The sequence below is a fragment of the Chenopodium album genome, chromosome 13, assembly GCF_948465745.1.
Source record: "Chenopodium album chromosome 13, dcCheAlbu1.1, whole genome shotgun sequence".
NCBI classification, from domain to species: Eukaryota; Viridiplantae; Streptophyta; class Magnoliopsida; order Caryophyllales; family Amaranthaceae; genus Chenopodium; species Chenopodium album.
In genome coordinates, this window is record NC_137846.1 from 958,795 (window position 1) to 977,347 (window position 18,553).

Genomic DNA, 18,553 nt, shown 5'->3' on the forward strand with positions numbered 1-18,553 from the left:
TTTGAGAAGTATTTAATTGAATTTAAATGTTTTATTTAAAGTATTTTATTTATTTATTTTAATAAATTGGAAATATTTTATAAAAGGAAAGTTTATTTAATTAATTATTTTAATTAAGTTGGGGTTTAATTTAGAAAAGTTTATTTTAGTAAAGTTTTATTAGGGATAGAATTAGGAAAATTAAAAAGGGAAAGTTTAGGGAGAAGGGTTTTAGAGAAGGGGTATAAATATCCCACATATGAGACAAATCAAACTTTGCCCAGAGTGGAGAAAACCCAAGGTAAACTTCTCTCTCCTTTTCCTTATTCTTTTTTTTTTTTCTTTTCCTTCTCCCCTTCCCCTTCTCTTTTTTCGGCCACCCCCACCACCACTGCCAGCCACCGGCAGCAGGTGGCTGCCGCCGCCAGCAGCACCAACAGCCGGCATGGTGGTGGCTGCCACCTCCTTTCTCTCTTCCTTTTTCGAAAAAAAAAAATTATTAATTTTGTTTTAAAAATCAATTTAATCCTAGATCTAAATATTATTTATGGGTTTTGTGATTTGATTTTGATGTTTAATTAAAAGTATTATATTAATTAATTTTCAGATTATGTTTTTAATTAAAAAGCCCCAATTTTTGAAACCCTAGGTTCTTGATTTATAAATTTTTGAAGGATTATGATATATAATGGTGTAAACCTTTGATTAAAGTGTTTTAAGACTAAATTACAGCAAGATTTAATTAAAATAAAGTGCTGAAATTTTTGGTAAAGCATTAGAAATCAAGTTTCTTTAAGGAATTTTAATTACCCATTAATTGAGATTTAATTATGAGGTTTTAAATATAATTTCAGCTTATTTTAAATAAATTATGAGGGGTTTTATAATAGTATATATTGCTGGAAATTTGTGTAGAGTGCGTTTTAATATCCTTTTATGATTTTAAATTGTAGGAGACTTTGAAGTGAGTGATTTCTATTAATTGTGGCGATATTAAGATCGTATTCAAGATACGTTCGCGTACTTAGCATAATTATGTCGATGTAATAGCATGCTAAATGTGTTGGATTGATTACAAGTAGTATCATGCTAGGTTTGGATTAGAAATTATGATTTGGATGTTATTGATGATTGGATTATGAGGCATGATTTATTTGTGATGGATTATTGGATGGAAAATAATAGTTTGGAATACTATTTATGAACCACATATTTATTTATGGCATGATAGAGAGCATGTTTAATTAAACTAAATGTTTAATTTGGTTTGGAATATTGAAAAGAAATTTTATTATGGTTCATATAATTTTTATTGATGCTTTAAGCATGAGAAAATGAGTTATATAAGTGTCTATGTACACGAGGAATAAATTGTATGTTGGTGCCTTAGTGCAGTTAAGGTGTTTTTAACACCGAGGGATAGGATTTGTGGCGCTTTATGCGTTTAAGGTGTCATTGGCACCGAGGTAGAATTAAAAAGGGTTCAACATTAAATATTATGTGAGCACTAATTATTCAAGAATTAAATTGATGTATTTGATTGTTTGAATAATTATTATTGATTGAATGATTATGGTTTAAGAGTCATCACCAAGTTTAATAATCGGTAAATAACGTAAAGTGAAAGAGATTACGTACCAAAACTCTTGGAACGTATATACCTTGAGTATGAACATATGGGAGAAATTATGGGGTTTTATATTTAACCATAACTTCTAATGGAGTACAGGACGTTGTATATTCCTTTTTATTATTATTATGCGCAGGAATTCCGCCACCTATGTGTGGTTTTTTATGCTGGCACGGTTAGCTCCCGTGTCAGTAACCTCAATTTATTGGGGGAGGCTAGGGGGAAACCCGTTCGATGCGTAATCAATGCTAAATAAATTATTTAGTGTCTAGTGAGAATTTTTATTGAGTGTTGTATGCTTGGAAAACAGGTGCAACAAGGTAAGTCGTGTGTTGATAAGAAATTGTATGTTAGTGTGTTAATTATGCTTATGTACTCAGCTTTGCTGATTGTGTGTTTGTTGGCCTTGTCTTTATCTTGGCCCTATGATGACCCATTTATAATGGAGCGTAGTAAAAATAGGTAGAGATAAGTTTTTCAGGTGTTGAAGCATATTCATGAGTGGGCATGAGTGAAAAGCGTATCATGCTAGTTTCCATAAGTTTATGATATGTTTATCGCTTTAATTATTTATGATAATATTATTATGCGCGACTAACAAAAAGGTTTTGAATTTGGTTTGGTTTTAATAAGGGCCTATAATGGTTCCAAGTTGTAGGTTGATTTTATTTTACTTTGTTTGACTTTGGTTTGACTTTATTTTTGTTGATTTACTTTTTAAGTTGACTTGTTTTGAAAGGGTTTGAAATTAGTCTTCCGCTGTGTGTCTTTGATAGTTGCCTTAGCCGTTATCATGGTGGCGGTAATATCTTAGATGTTCCTAATTAAAGTTTTAGAACAGAGCAAAACAGGTATTTTAAAAGAAAGAAATTTCTAGGGTGTTACAAAAATAAACTTAAATATCTGTAGTAAATTGAGGATTTCATATCAATAGTCTTTTGTATCTTAATGTTAGTTTTGATAGATAAATAGTGCTTTAATTTGTAGGAAAAATTAACTTTTTCTTGTTACTCCATTCAATCTTTATACTCGGTAAGGAAGTTAATATTTACGGGTTCTTACATATATACAAGGAATAGAGTCTATGTTATTAATTACTACTTATCTTCTCTCTCTTTCAATGTGGGTGATAATAATTCCATATTTAGGTTGTTATAATATTTTTGTAGATATTTAATAATTTCAGTCATACAACATCTTCAATATAAGTCTTAACTAACAAATGCATATTAAATTATATCAAATAATTCTATCATTAAAAAACATTGATAGTTGAATAAGAGATCCAACATTTTTTGTGCCCCTTTGATATTTTAATATTATAGTCTTCCTAGTTGTGTTAAGAAAAAAAATCATATATGTGGCATGTGCACCTCTTTTACATTGCTATTTGATTAACGTTCTGTCGGGGGTAATATATGTAGCTTTGATTATGGTGCACGTGTAGAATCATTTTATGGAAAATTTGTCAAAAATAACTCAACCTTTATACAGTTACCTCAAAATAAGTTAATCTTTTGATTAACTAAAAATAAGTCAAATTTTATAAGATATCTTCCCAAAATATGACCCGTTGGTCTTGGGGGTAACCGATTGTTTAGGTTAAGTATGCCACGTGTCATAAAACAATTGGTTCATTTAAAATTTTTAATTTGTAATTAAATTAATTTTTTTATTTAATTTTTATTAAAAAATTCCCCTCCCTCCATTATTGAACAGCTCCCCACTCCTGCGCCAACCACAACACACTAGTCGGCCACCGTCGCCCATTCCCCCATTCACCGCCGATCCCTCTTTTCATCCCCTTCCACCGCCGCGGGCGCCACCACGATCTGCTCATCCCCTCTCTACCTTTTTTTTCGAATTTTTGGGTAAGTTAGTGGTAGCCTGGTGGGTCTTTTCAAATTTCTGGGTAATTAGTGGTGGGATTTTCGAATTTCTGGGTAAGTTAGTGGTGGGTTTTTCGAATTTTGGGTGGGTATATGTTGGTTTTCCGGGGGTGGATGGGTAGCGTTTATATGGTTAGGGTTGGGTTTCGAGGTGGGTTGTAGGTATGGTGGTTTTCAGGTGGTTTTCGGTGTGGGTTTGGGTTGGTCTTGGCCGACGAAGGTCGGTGTTTAGGGAGAAAGGTCAGCTGACGTTCTAGGAGGGGGAAGAGTAAAGGGTCTGGGATGGGGAGGTGGTCTGTATGGTGGCTGGGCGCTGGTCAATAGTGGGGGTGAGTTTTTTTTTATTTTTTTTTTTTAAAAAGTTTATTAATAATTGTAAAAAATGAAAGAAGGTGGTGACTTTTTTTAATGGAAAAAGAAAATTAAATTAACTTAAATACGAAGGTTGTGACTTGTTTGGTAGGTTAAAGGTCGTTTTACTTATTTAAAGAAAATACTCCTTAAAAGTTAACTTATTCTTAGTTAATCAAAAGGATAACTTATTTTGAGCTAATCATTAAAAGGTTCGCTTATTCTTGACAAATTTTCTTTATTTTATTACTTAAGGTTTTAATTTTGGCCTTAATAACGTATTGATTCATTTTGTTCGCACCATATTGATGTGTTCATTTTATATATATATTTATCCCCGTCCCTTGGTCGTAATTAGTAGTGTTTTTGGGCTCCTACGAGCCACTTTTATTACTAATTTGTGTTTTCCAGTGCTTTGGTAGTTTTGCTTGAGTTTTGTAGGAATTTGCGTACTTGGAGCATTTTCCCGGGTTTTTCGAGGAGCATCTACAAGTATTGAAAGACCGCGACCACGTTCGATAGCCCAAGACCGATTGGAGGTAGCAAATCGGTGACTAAGGGCTCAGTTTTGGAAATATGAGGCGTTTGGGCCAAGTTGGTGAGCCCAAGGAAGAGCCTCGAGGCCCAAGAAGCCTCGCCCGGACCACTAGAGCTCCGCCCGATGGCGCGCCCGGCCGGGCGGGGCGGAGCAATACCTTGAAGGGACCCGGGCCCGGATCACGCGCCCGACCGGGCGCGAGAAGATATCTAAGGCAAGGGAGGCGGGCCCGGTCGGGCGAGCCACTGCCCGGCCGGGCGCGAGAAGACATTTGAAGAGGAAAAGGCGGGCCCGGTCGGGCGAGCCACTGCCCGACCGGGCGCGTGTTTTCTTTAGGGAGTTTAGTTTTCCGTTTTACTTTTGTTTTAGCGGAAATCTTCTTGCTTAGTATTAATGCAATTTTAGGAGACAAAATTGGAGACTTCTTCATAATTCTCTTACTCTAGTTTTTATTCTCTTCCTTCTCTCTACTCAACTTTCTCTCTCTAGACTTTTATTCTCTTTCTTGTTCCTCAACTCTATTGTAATTCCGCCGTCTTGGTACGATTTCTCTCTTAATTAATCTCAGTATTTTATTCATTCTATTTTTCTTTCATGTTTTGTTTAATTATTATGTTTTGCTTAATTTTAATTATGTCAGAGTAGTTTTCCTTCTAGGGTTTTTGGGGATCTAATAAATAATATGAAAGGGTAATTTTATGATTGTTGATCATTAATGCTTAATTGATTTCCTATTGATTGTTTATTTGCTATGCAATTAGATTTGGCCAGGTTTAATTGTATGAGTTTAGCAATATTGATTCGAGATTCGAGAGATGAGAATTGATGTTTAGGCTTAGTTTCAATAGGCAGATTAATTTATAAATGGTTAGGTCGAGATTCGAGAGATGAGATTTAATACCGGTAAATTAATTCTGTGATTGTAATACGTAGCGAAAGCCCTTTATGATCTGATTAATTAATGCATTGATGATTGATTATTGTGTTTTACCCTGGAATATTGTTTATTAGTGAACCTATGCCCTAGGATTTATTATTATTGATTTCTTCCTTAATTATTCTCTTTACTCATAATCTTCGTAGTATAGTTTATAATCACAACAAATATAGGTTACTTTAATAATTTGGATTATAATAATTAATTAGGAATAGAAAGACCAGTTTCCCTGTGGATTCGACTCTACTTCCCTATCTACTTTAGTTAGAGGACTTAGGTAATTACTTTTGATTAGGTGATACGACTTTAGCCTGTCACATATATAGTCTTGTTCGTAACTAAATAGGTTCAAATACATACTCATAACCCTTGATCGAATTATGAAAGGCTTAACAGTGTATATATATAGGTTCAACTTGAACATACCGATATTAATCTGACTAATTAAACTTGACCCAAAAAACAAGAGTGATTAAAACTTATCCCAACTCAAATTGAAATCGAACCTGAACTACCAACCATAAATCAGCCCCAAACCTAACCTGATGCAACCTAAACCTCAAATAAACTTGGCTAGAATTTGAATTGAATTGAACCCAAGCAACATGCAAACAACCTGATTGCTTGAACCAAACTTGACCTAATCCGAACCTAAAACCAATATGGAGGCTAAATTTCTCGACATAACTAACGAGATTTATGAGTTTGATATGAGACTTAATTTAACCCAATCTACGGTACAATTCAACCTTAACTAGGGATGTTATTGGCACTTCGGTGGGTGAAGATTGCTTACCTTTCCACGCACTTCCATACAACTGATACAAGTATACAACCTAGCCCATAAACCAAGTTAACTCGTGCAAAAATCTAATTCAACAGAACATATTTTCTCCTGAAAAAAGTCATTTCTAATAACTTCAAACACATTTGTAATTTGACAAATTTAGGGAAAATGATAAGTAGTTTAATTTAAAAAAAAAAACACACACACACACAATTTTCATTTAACTCATTCAATGGGTGACTGCTTGCTTGGTTGTGATTGAGGCATTGCGGGGGCGTACGAGTGGCTCCAATGCCTTCCATTTAATTATTGAAGATATCTTAGTGTGTTTGACATCGCTGTTGTTTTCTGTTTTTGGTTTTCAAAATCATATGATATATGTCATATAATGAATAAAAAATTAGTCAAATTTATTAAAATCATGATAATTTTGAAAACTGACAATAGAAAAGTAGAAACACCCTTTTTCTTGTTTTTTGTTTTAAAAAAAAAATTGAAAACTGAAAACAAAAAACGTTGTCAATCAAGCCATAAATGTTTGTTCTGGTTTTAATAGTTGTTCTTGGTCCTTTGTTAAACGGAGTGGGAATAAAGTGACACGTGATTTTTCCCATTTTTAACCTTGAGAAGTCAGTTAAAGGGTGTGGAATAATGTAATCCCATTTCGAGTTTTGGACATAGATTCGAACGATCAATTAATATATGCCTTTCGTTGGTTTGTTTAAAAAAAAAAACAGTAAAACACAATTTTCATATGCATTTAAAGAATTAGTATTGGCGGGAGATATTTCAAGGATAAACAAAGAAAATAAGTTTCGCATGCTTTAAAGCGCAAAAATTCATAACATTTGATCTGTCTTCCCAACCGACCGATATATAATCTTCAATCTTAACCATCCGAATGTGGCCAAGTACATCATTCTAACGTACACCTGCCCACATCAGATCTTTTTCTCTTCCCTCTTTTTTTCTCAAAACCCTAATTTCGGACAATTTTGAAGATTTTTTTGCATATTCAATTCCTAAGGATTAGTGCGAGAATTAGCTTTGATGGATTCTGGAGATGATAGTGATATCCCAATTGAGCCCAAAAAAGGGAAATCTAAGACTCCCAGAAAAACTAAAGAAAGCGTTCTCAAGCAAAGTAAGTTCAATTGTTTGATTTTTTTTTAATTAAACTTGGATTAAATTAGGGTTTTGATTGATGAATTTTTGATTTTGTAAATGTGGGTTGGCAGAATCACCAGCAGAATTTTTTGCGGAGAACAAGAATATTGCTGGATTTGACAATGTAAGTTCCTAGCTCAATTTTTTAAGCATTTTATCCCCAATTTTTGTGAATTTTAATGAATTTTTCGACCTATGACCCTTTGTAGATATGATTATGATCTTGCTTGAACTATACGATTTTTATAATTAACTTGATGATTTTTATCACTAGGGTTACTTTACATAGGAGCTTGTTATAATAGTTAGCTACTAGTAGTCTAGTACTATTGTGAATTAGGGATAACACTGATTGTTTCTAAGGGCCATTTTTTAGAGTATTCTTATTGGTCCGGTATCACTCGGATGGTGTTGAAGCTACATCTTTGCTCCACCGTGCTTTTGCTGTGATTTTTAACTGAATAGCGAGTCCCGAGTGAATGTTTATGGTATTGCTAGAATGATATATGAATGGAAGTTGTAAACCTGTAATAGAAAATAATGTGTGTGATAATATTGCTTACTTCATGTTATATTGTTCGTCTGTTGCAGCCTGGGAAGTCATTGTACACTACTGTGAGAGAGTTGGTTGAAAATGCTCTTGATTCTTCAGAGTCTATATCAGAGCTTCCTGTTGTGGAGATTACAATGTAAGTGGTGTTAACTAATGAACTATGACAGTAAAAGATGGATAGCATCTTCTAATCACGAGGACAATTTTGATGTTTGATCATCTGGTTTTTATTCAGCATCTAATTTTGTTTTTTTTTACCGGTTTTTGTTATTGAAGTGAAGAGATAGGGAAGAGTAAGTTTAATTCTATGATTGGTCTCATTGATCGGGAGCGAGTTGATCAGGAATTATATGATGATTATGAGACAGCTAAGGCTCGTGAGGTACGTGAGCTTCTAGTGTTCCATCAAATACAATTAGTTATCCTAGCATGGTTGCTCCTGTCGTGTTTTGGTCATGGTTTATTCTTGAGTTTTAATTTACATATTGATTTGGTCATATGGTTTTTATTCTTGAATTTTTATTTTACAAATTGTAGGTCTCTATGCCGGTAGCCCAGTATGGTTAGTGACTGATATCATGAGTTTAGCTAGGTTCTTAACTAGGAATATGTGGATCAGGATATTTAAATTTGATCTGACCTCTTAGCATTTGTTGCTCACATAGAAACGCCTGGCAAAGGAAGCCCGTGATCTGGAAATCCATGCAAAAAATGCAGCTTTGGGGAAGAAAGTTAAAGAGACTGCTGCAAAAGCTAGCAAAGGCCGCAGTGAAGCCTCTTTTTTTAGGGTGATATGTAAGGTGCTTTACATTTCAACCTTATCTCTATTTGGTCTTATATTTACAGAAAGCTCTTGCAGATTTTCTGCTATTTTTCAAAATTCTTCTCCACTTCTATGTTGATATAGTATTTTCCACCTAATGCAGGACAATGGAAAAGGGATGCCGCATGATGACATACCTAATATGTTTGGAAGAGGTGTAATTATTAATATGCTTGGAGTGTACTTATCTCCCCTGCTTTTTCTTTGTTGTTAATTTTATTTTTTCCTTTTATGCAGTTTTATCTGGAACGAAATATGGACTGAAACAAACACGAGGGAAATTCGGATTAGGGGCTAAGATGGTAAGTGTTGTCTTCAGCTAAAATTGAGCAGCTCTTTTGGTTGTATGGTTTTTGTTGCACTAGATAGCAGCATTTGAGCCTTTTCTTTGAGGTCAAGCTTACTTTCCAAGATGTGTGATTTTTTATGCTATAGATTGAGTATTATCTGGCTTTTGTAACTCATATCAAACTTATGTAGGCTTTGATTTGGTCCAAGATGAGCACTGGACTACCTATAGAGATATCATCAGCAATGAAAGGCCATAATTATGTATCATTCTGCAGGCTGGATATTGACATTCATCGGTATGATATAAATTGCTGAATTTCTGGGGTTTATGTTTCTATCTCCAATGCTATATTGGTTTATACTTTACATAATGGTACCAGTATGCTAATGGTTTGCTTCTAGGAATATTCCACATATTCATATACATGAAAAACATGAAAATAAGGACCGTTGGCATGGAGCTGAAATTCAAGTTGTCATTGAGGGAAATTGGACTACCTACCGGGTATTTATTAGTGTCATTTGGTTTTTATTTTGGCACAGTTGCTTTTGCTGTGTCAGCTTATTCTTTAATTACTATAACTTGAAACTTATTATCTTTTCTAATTATTGGTAACGTGTTGCTCATGCAGTCTAAGATATTGCATTATATGCGTCAGATGGCTGTCATCACCCCTTATGCTCAATTTGTCTTCAAATATATCTCAGAAACACCTGAGTATGTTGTCCCCTCTTGTCTTTGTTTTCTGCGTCTTTCACTTGCCGCATTTTGGCTGTCTCCATTCAACAATAAAACTTATACTTTTCCCCTGAGTTGACCTGATTCAACTCTCATTGAGTATGTTGTTGCCTTGAATGCCTTCTAGGTATTGGCTAATTATTTATCTATTTTATTTATGCAGTAAAAATGTGACCATAGGATTTGCACGAAGGACTGATGTAATGCCTCCTGTACCCATGGAAACTAAGTATCATCCATCTGCTGTCGATCTGTTACTCATTAAGCGGCTTATTGGTGAAACTTCAAAGCAGAATTTGCTACAGTTTCTTCAACATGATTTCGTGAATATAGGAAAACCTCATGCTCAGCGTCTGATTGGTAAGAAATTATTTCTGAAACTCACACTATAATGTACTAACTACTAAGTACCTGGTAATAAGTATAAAAGAAAATAACTTTTTTTAAAAATTAGAGTTTTTAGATGCCCCTAAGTAAATTTTGAGGTTGTGTTGCACACTTGCACTTGTGATTCCCTTATCACTGTTTGGCCTATGAAAATCTTGTCATTGTTTATTTCCTGTCTATTTCTAGCACAGGGGCAGAACAGTTGTCACGACTCACGAAGGCTTACTTCTGTCTGACTTACAGAAACATAGTGCTTATTTGGCTGCTATGGGAAATAATTTCTCTTGGTAATTTAAAATTTCAAGGGATTTAACTTTCCTTGTGTAATTCAAAGGAAATTGGTTAATCTTGTTTTGGTTGCAATGGGAAATAATTTCTTGTGGTAATTTATATTTAACTTTCTGTTATAGACTAGCTCTGACGGATTATAATAACAGTAAAATAAGCAATATTGTAAGTGGAAAGCTTGATTGACTGATGATGAAAAACTGGTTACAAGGTTTGATTAGCTTTAGGCTATTAATCCCACAAGTAGGTTTAGCCTACAAATCTCTCATTAGTGACTTGAGGTTGCAACTCTCTCAAGGATTGACTCCCAAATTTCTGCCTACCTTCTCCTTTCCCCCCTCTCTCTATTTATTTACAATTTTTAAGATGATTCTAGATGGTTTGTCTCCTTTTGTGCCCATGTGGCATCTCTTGATTCCTTGCATAATTTCCCTTACGTACTACATTTGATGACTACTAACATACTAAATTACCCGTGATACCCTTCCTTAAGTCAGTTCATTACACTGTCCTGGTGTAATTCCTAGGAAATTGGTTAAACTTGTTTGGTTACAACGGGAAATAATTTTCTTGTGGTAATTTATAATTCAAGGGATTTAACTTTCCTTGTTTAATTCCTAAGAAATTGGTTAAATTTGTTTTGTTGTCATATGAGAATTTGTATTTTGTGACATTTGTGATTGACAGGAGGTTTGGGGGGGGGGGGGGGGTAAAATATTTTTCAAGGTCCCATGCTATGTGGGAATTTAAAATTCCCAAGGAAGTTGCAATTCCTCCATTATGAAAATTTTATGTCAACCACACAAGATGTGATTCAAGCATTTCCCTTGTACATTAAGTGCAACCAACAAGCACTAGATTTCGGATGCTATTATACTGTTATTTTCAATTGCTTAGAAATTGATTATATCTTTGTTTCAAATATATGCTAGCTAATACAGTACAAATTTTTTTAATTATAGACACTTCGATGGATCTTTAATGATGATGCCTCGTTAACTTTCAGGTGAAATGGGCCCAGAATTTAGCCCTAAAATGGCTGTAAAATCACTTACCTCACAGCAGCTTGTTCGTATACATCAATTGTTTCGTCAGGCTAAATTTGGTGATCCTAGTGGAGATGTAAGCCACTTGCTGCTTATAATCATTAGTGAATTTGCATTGGGATTTTTGCCTCGTCTCTTGCAGTATATTAATGGCTTGTGAACTTCTTGCAGTGCCTCAGCCCTGCAGGAGAGTACAATCTTCGGTTAGGAATAATAAAAGAGTTGCATCCCGACATGGTTGCTACTTACTCTGGCAGGTTTATACTACTTTTGAGATCTATTTAATTTTCTCTTTTCTTGACATCATGTTGAAATAATGTATATATGGACAAACTATTCTCAGTTACTATATTGCTACAATATTCAAATCAACTTTTGCTGTGAAATTATATTACTGCTGTATGTCTTTCTATGCGCAGTGCTCAAGTATTTGAAGGCCACCCTTTTCTTGTGGAAGCTGGAGTCAGTGTTGGTGGCAAAGATGTTAAACAAGTAAGCAGTTGCATCCGCTTTGTTAATTTAGCCATTGAGGTAGAATAGTGATGCCAGTATTTGAGGTATGTAAAGTTAGAATTTTTGTTCCTCGAGGACAGAAAAGGCAGGAATTTAGTGAAAGGCATTGTTTTGAGGTTGTTTTTCTTCTGATAGATTTACAAGGTGGATAATGATGTGTTTTGTTGTCATAAATTGTTTGGTTATTATAACTACTCAGTATGGGCTTGTTCTAAAAAATCCTAGGCCTTGTAGCATCAGTCATTTGATGCCTATGTATGCAATTGCATACGAAGTATTATTTAGAGTTGTCTTGTTGCTTGGCAATTGTTTGAGGATATTCAAAGTTTTCAATGTGTGAATGATGGTTCCTTTCATCTACAGTCCTATATTTGGCTATATGTCTAATTTCTGCTTTACTATAGGGTTTAAACATCTTCCGGTTTGCCAACCGAATTCCACTTCTCTTCGAGCAAGGTGCTGATGTTGTTACGAGGACGGCTATAAAGAGGATCAAGTAAACGCTTTTTATTTATTTCCTTGTCCTTGCTTTTCTGAGGCGGTGCCTTAAATTATATTGATGAAGACATCTCATTGGGAGCTTATTTGTCAGTTGGGGCAGTTACAAAATTAACCAGAATCAGGACAAGATCGGAGTCTTTGTCAGTATTGTTAGCACAAAGATCCCATTTAAAGGGACTGGAAAGGAATACATTGGTGATGACATCAGTGAGATAGCTTCAGCGGTCAAGGTGAGTCTTTTCTCAGTTTTAAATTTTATTCATGAAGTTTGGCTTTGGTCAAACACTGGTTCTCATCCTATGGTATCTTTACAGTATGCTATTCAGCAATGTTGTATCCAGTTGAAGTCCAAGATAGTGAAGAGAATTCAGGCCAGGGAACAGCAGGAAAGAAAGCGAAATATGAGCAAGTTAATATAAGCCCTGGTTCTCTTTCCTTAAGTATATTTATTTGTTTATTTTTGCTCACCCTTTCTGGTTCTTGCAAATGTTAGATACATTCCAGATGCTGCAAATGCCATCTATGATGTGCTTAAAGAGGCGGCACAATTGCATGCATCAAAAAAGAGAAAATATGAAGGCGAGGATGCAGAAATACTGAGAAAGGTGTCAACTCGTGCTTTAACAACAGAGACACTTAAAGAGAAACTCGCTAGACATGTTGAGCAGGTAAGATCAGCAGTTGCCTTTACTGTGGCAAACTATAACTGCTTTTTTCCAGGATCTTCTTTGATTTCATAGCCATATTTCTGAATGTACATCAGATATGGTATATTCTTGAGTCTTGGTACCAATATCCGTGTTGTTGAGTCATTAGTTAATGTGATGCTCTGCCATCTTTGCATCTCATATTCTCATCTTACCTTTATCTTTAAGCACTGAACATATTCTTGTACACATCCAACAATTGAAGCATACTCCCTCCACCTGTAATAAGTTTACACTGGCTGAATCCTTCATGATACAGCATGATTTTACCGAGAGATCCTTTAGAATAGCTATTTCTTTCCTCTTTCCCACCTAATCAAGTAGTAGTATGTTGGAATTCTAATTTTTAAGGATGTAAGGTAAGATGACACTTAATAGTGCTATATGTGACTATTAATTACAGATGAAGTGAGTATATCTTGCTCTAGGAACAGCATTTGTGGCAGCTGTCATGTTATCATTTTTTCTGTCAATCTTCGCTTTTCCATTTAATGCAACTTTTCTTGTAAATGATGTTCTTGCAGGTCGATTATGAAATGGCTCTTGAATATGCTACACAGGCTGGAGTTAGCGATGAACCTAGAGAAGCTTTTCATGTACAGTCACTAGAATTGGAAAACAACTTCATTGACCTGCATAGTCCTGTTTTTGTTTTCAGACTTTTCCAGTAGGATCAGGTATAAGTTCATACTTTATTTCTGTTATAAAATATATTCACACTTAGGGAATTGTAATTTTTTCTTTTTCTTTAGTTACTTATAATTTTCGGTTGAAAATATGCTAATAAAAATTTGAGTTGAGTGAAAGTGGTTTACACCCGAAGTAGCTGTATTCTTTTATAGTCTCTAAGATTGTATAGGTGTTTCACTGTTTTGTTATTTTTTCACCTTCCAATATGTAAATGGAAGCTTTGAGACTGGATGTAAAAGTTACACAAAATGATATAGATAGAACGATTTCATTGCTTTTCTTTGTGCATAAATTTCTTCAAGGACTTGACGATCAAGCGAGTTGGTGTCTCAATACCTTTCCCCCTGGTACTGAAGAGTGATTGTTAATTTGTTATGGTATCATTCTCTTCCTCTGTGGTACACTGGATTATCAAATAAAAAGAATGCTTGCTTCACACTTGTGGGCTGTTGTCAACGTTGAATAAATGCCCAGGAGATGTTAGGAAACAAGCAGTAGTATTGATGCATTTGGTGGACATGCATTGTGTTCCTCCATCGTCGGTAGTGTGCTACTGCTGCAGTGCTGTGCCTTCAACCTTAGGCGGGGTTCATCTTTTTACCTTTGTCTCAACCTTCTCTCGATTCAGGCTGCATTAAATGTATTCATCATCCACCAACTTGTTCTTTGTTTTTTAGCTCAATCTTGTCACCCCATTCCTATAACAAAGTTCGTATTTGTAGAATTGATCACCCATCTTTAGAAGACCCTTCCAGGAGTTGAACCTCAATTGTACAGTAGGTATGTTTTGGATTAAAAATTCTATGCATGCAAGTTTGTCACAGTTTTCCAAACGTAGTACTTTGTATATGTATCTTCGCTAGTACTGTATAAAGTGACAGTTTCTAATCTCAAATTCCTTGCCAAGTTTTAAGTGATGAAGGAATTATGATACAAGACAAGAAATACATGTTACAAGTGAATGTGTAAAGTTTAGATTTTAGTTTCACTTTATTTTTTTGAAGAATAAATATCTACTTCTACTTATTACTATACAAAATTTTTAGTATGGATGAATAAATTTTATCAGTTGAAAGCAGGGGAAGATAAATTTCAAGGTTAGAAATCGTCGCCTAATCTCTGAGAGTGGACTTAAGAGCATCCCCACTAGTGAGCAAAAAAAATTCTCCTCATTCTCTCTCTACCCACTTTCTCTCTCTTCCCAACTAAATTTGCTCATGAGCATTTTTTGTGAGCAAATTTTATCCCATTAGTGAACAAAAAAAAATGCTCATCAATCTCTCTCCTACTTTTTCACATACCCCACCAATATTTCTCTCTCTTACACATCACCCTATTATTATTTATTATGTTTTGGTTAAATGAATTTTTAGGGCTACTAAGGGTCTGTTCTCATTGACTGAACTCAGCTGAACTGAACTGAACTGAATTGAACTGAACTCAGCTGAACTGAACTGAACTGAACTGAACTGAAATGAATATTTTATAAGAGAAGGAAATTAGGAGCTGAACTGAACTGAACTGAACTCAGCTGAACTGAACTGAACTGAACTGAATTTCAACGTAAGAGAATAGGCCCTAATTGCACTTATACTACTATTTAATTTAATACAATTATTAAATATTAATTCATAATATTGAAATTTTAATCGCTAATTAATTATAAATTTAATACAACATAAAATTTTATTGGCGTATGACTACATTTAATACTACAAACCAATAACGAACCTAGATTTTTTACGTACGATTACATAAGACTCTATTAATTTGTAATCTTACGACAACTTTATTTTTTTTACTCATTAATAGAACCGTATTTTTGCCAAATGTGTTCCACTAAATCCGCTTTTAATTGAACATGAGTGTCTCTATCACGTAGTGACATTCTTCTCTGGACATACGTGTCGAAATCAACGTTTGGCGGTCGGCCAACATTGAATTCAAAAGGCTCGTTGTTGTTAATTGTAGCACTTGTAGTGGGTCTTGTAATTTGCGGGCGATCTTGTTCATAGTACCTTCTTAAAACTTCGGCCCGAGTATAGTTGTGTCGTTCATCTTCGACAATCATGTTGTGGATAATGATACAAGCTTTCATTATGTCACACAATATGTCTTCGTTAAACGCAAGGGAGGGTTGTCGTAGAATGGCAAACCTAGCCTGTAAAACCCCAAAAGCCCGTTCAACGTCCTTCCGAGCTGCAGCTTGTTTATCAGCAAATAATTTATCCTTTTGAAGTTGTGGAAGTGTTATACCTTGAATAAAAGTAGCCCATTTTGGGTAAATGCCATCTGCTAAGTAATAGCCCAACTTGTATTCATGGTCGTTCACGGTAAAATTAATTGGAGGTGCCCGACCATGAAGAACATCATCAAAGACCGGAGAACGGTAAAGGACATTAAGATCATTACAAGATCCCGGGATTCCAAAGAATGCATGCCAAATCCATAAATCTTGATCTGCAACGGCTTCCAGAATGAGGGTTGCATTTTTATTACGGCCTGCGTATTGCGCTTTCCAAGCTATAGGACAATTCTTCCATTCCCAATGCATGCAGTCAATGCTACCTATCATACCGGGAAAACCTCGCATTTCATTTTGATGCAAGATTCTCCTTAAATCTTCGTCGGTGGGACTTCTGAGATATTCAGCTTCAAAATGTGTAATAACCCCTTGACAAAAATGTTGCAAAGCCAATCTGGAGGTAGTTTCGCCAATGCGCAGATACTCATCCACGGCATCTGGACAGGTACCGTACGCCAACATTCTAATCGCAGCGGTGCATTTCTGCAACGGTGATAACCCAAGCCTTCCAGCTGCATTCCTACGCTGCTGGAAGAATTGATCCCCCTCGACCACCTTGTTCATAATCCTACAAAACAAAGGTCGTTGCATCCGAAATCTACGCCGAAATTGTTTGTCGCTATAAACTGGATTACTCGCAAAGTAATCATTAAATAATTGAACATGCCCCTTTTCCCTATCTCATCTATCCGTGTCCCCTCTACGCTCTGGAACACATTCAACATCGGATACGGGTTGGGGTTGTGTTTGGTTGTTATACAACAAAGTTGGTAGATGGGTTGTGACAAATTCGTCAACTAAATGATCAAATTCTACGTATTGATCAGAATCAGATGAGCTGGAGGTTGAGCTAATGGAAAACATTGTGTTTGCTTGTTACTTACGGGTGTTTGGATATTTTTGAGGAGTTGGATTATATTGTGTTTTGCGTAGATGGTATCACTATTATTTATAAGCATGAACACTCAATGAGAGGTCAAAAATATGAATGACATTTCCATGAGTGATGAAACATGATTGACAATTCCATGAGTGATGAAACATGACTGACAATTCCATGAGTGATTAAAGATAGTAAGACAAAAAAGAATCTTGACTATTCAAAATACAAAAAGACAACTGACATGAAAGACATATGACTACTCAATGTCCAATAAGACAAGGGACATGAATACAACTAATAAAAAATAAACTAATTAAAGATTAACTAACTAAAGAAATCTAACCTCAGAATACTACTAATTAAAATTGAACAAAATAAAGATAAACTAATTAAAGATAAAATAATTAAACAAATCTAAACTCAGAATACAACTAATTAAAAATAAACTCATTAAAGAAATACAATCATTTTCTACCGTAGACTAATTGAAGTAACTCGTCCTTGTGGGCCTCTTCCGCTGGAGTGAGTGGTGTTGTCCTTGCTAAAAGTGATTGAAGCATATCAAAATTCATCTTCTTCTCTGCTAAATCAACTTGTTTTTGCTTCCTCTTTTCCTTTTCTCTATCAAGTTCCAACCGTTGTTGTCGTAAATTCGCCTCCCTTTCTCTAACCTCAGTACACGCCTTTATCTGTTCACTAATGCTCAATATTGCACTTTCGGAAGCAACTGCTTTGCCCTTACGCTTAGCCTTCGTTTTTTTGACACCGTCTGGTCGTGGTAATCCTCCGCACATAAATCCATCAGTACTGATTTCATTCTCACTCTCCGCCCTAGACCTTTTCCCACTTCCACTGCTATCTTCCTCATCATTGGCACTAGGGATGTCAATGGGGCGGGGCGGGGCGGATGTTGGCCTTCCCATCCCCATCCCCACCTATTATTTTCATCCCCATCCCCATCCCCATCCCCGCAGCGGGTCCAATTTTCATCCCCATCCCCGCTCCACCGGGTACAACTCCAAAACCATCCCCGCCCCACCCCCCACTTGGATATCCATCCCCACCTAATCCCCACCAAAGACCCGCCTAATCCCCACCCAAGATCCACCTAATCTCCGTATCTCAAATACACAATCCTACACAATTAATACGAATTATAAAATAAACGTTCTACGCACATTTTTGTGTTATAATATAAGTGTCGTACAAAGTATTATAATTAATATTGTATTTTACGTAATTATTTTATAAATACTACAAAAGTATGTAATTTTACTTTAAAAGATATATAGATGTGGGTATGAGGTGGGGATGGGGCGGGTACGAAGTGGGGCGGGTGGGGCGGGGCGGGGATGGGGCGGGTATAACTTAAAATCCACCCCCGCCCCATCACCCATGGCGGGTATGGTTTTTATCCCCATCCCCGCCCCACCACCCACCAAACCGAGACCCATCCCCGCCCCACTGGGGCGGGGATGGGGCGGGTCTCCTACTTGACCCGCCCCACTGACATCCCTAATTGGCACTGCAACCCTTTCTTTCCTCCTTT

At 35.8% G+C, this 18,553-nt stretch overlaps 1 protein-coding gene across 1 annotated transcript; it reads left to right on the top strand.

Annotated features, from left to right (window-relative positions):
- The first annotated feature begins 7,095 nt into the window (after positions 1 to 7,095).
- LOC145575857 (DNA topoisomerase 6 subunit B-like) lies at positions 7,096 to 14,092 on the top strand. The gene is made up of 19 exons (XM_081633646.1): positions 7,096 to 7,255; positions 7,350 to 7,402; positions 7,870 to 7,967; positions 8,108 to 8,213; positions 8,497 to 8,631; positions 8,758 to 8,809; positions 8,892 to 8,956; positions 9,135 to 9,241; positions 9,348 to 9,450; positions 9,578 to 9,663; positions 9,848 to 10,044; positions 11,366 to 11,481; positions 11,577 to 11,662; positions 11,825 to 11,897; positions 12,323 to 12,414; positions 12,511 to 12,649; positions 12,734 to 12,828; positions 12,913 to 13,087; positions 13,651 to 14,092. Exons 1-19 carry the CDS (start codon positions 7,162 to 7,164, stop codon positions 13,795 to 13,797), a joined length of 2,019 nt encoding a protein of 672 aa, XP_081489772.1. The 5' UTR covers positions 7,096 to 7,161; the 3' UTR covers positions 13,798 to 14,092.
- The last annotated feature ends 4,461 nt before the right edge of the window (positions 14,093 to 18,553 follow it).

Excerpts from the sequence above, each read along its gene's own strand:
- LOC145575857 (XM_081633646.1), top strand. The coding sequence starts at position 7,162 with ATGGATTCTGGAGATGATAGTGATATCCCAATTGAGCCCAAAAAAGGG. Across the intron at positions 8,810-8,891 it reads ACCTAATATGTTTGGAAGAG|TTTTATCTGGAACGAAATAT; the intron begins GTGTAATTATTA and ends CCTTTTATGCAG. Across the intron at positions 9,664-9,847 it reads TATATCTCAGAAACACCTGA|TAAAAATGTGACCATAGGAT; the intron begins GTATGTTGTCCC and ends TTATTTATGCAG.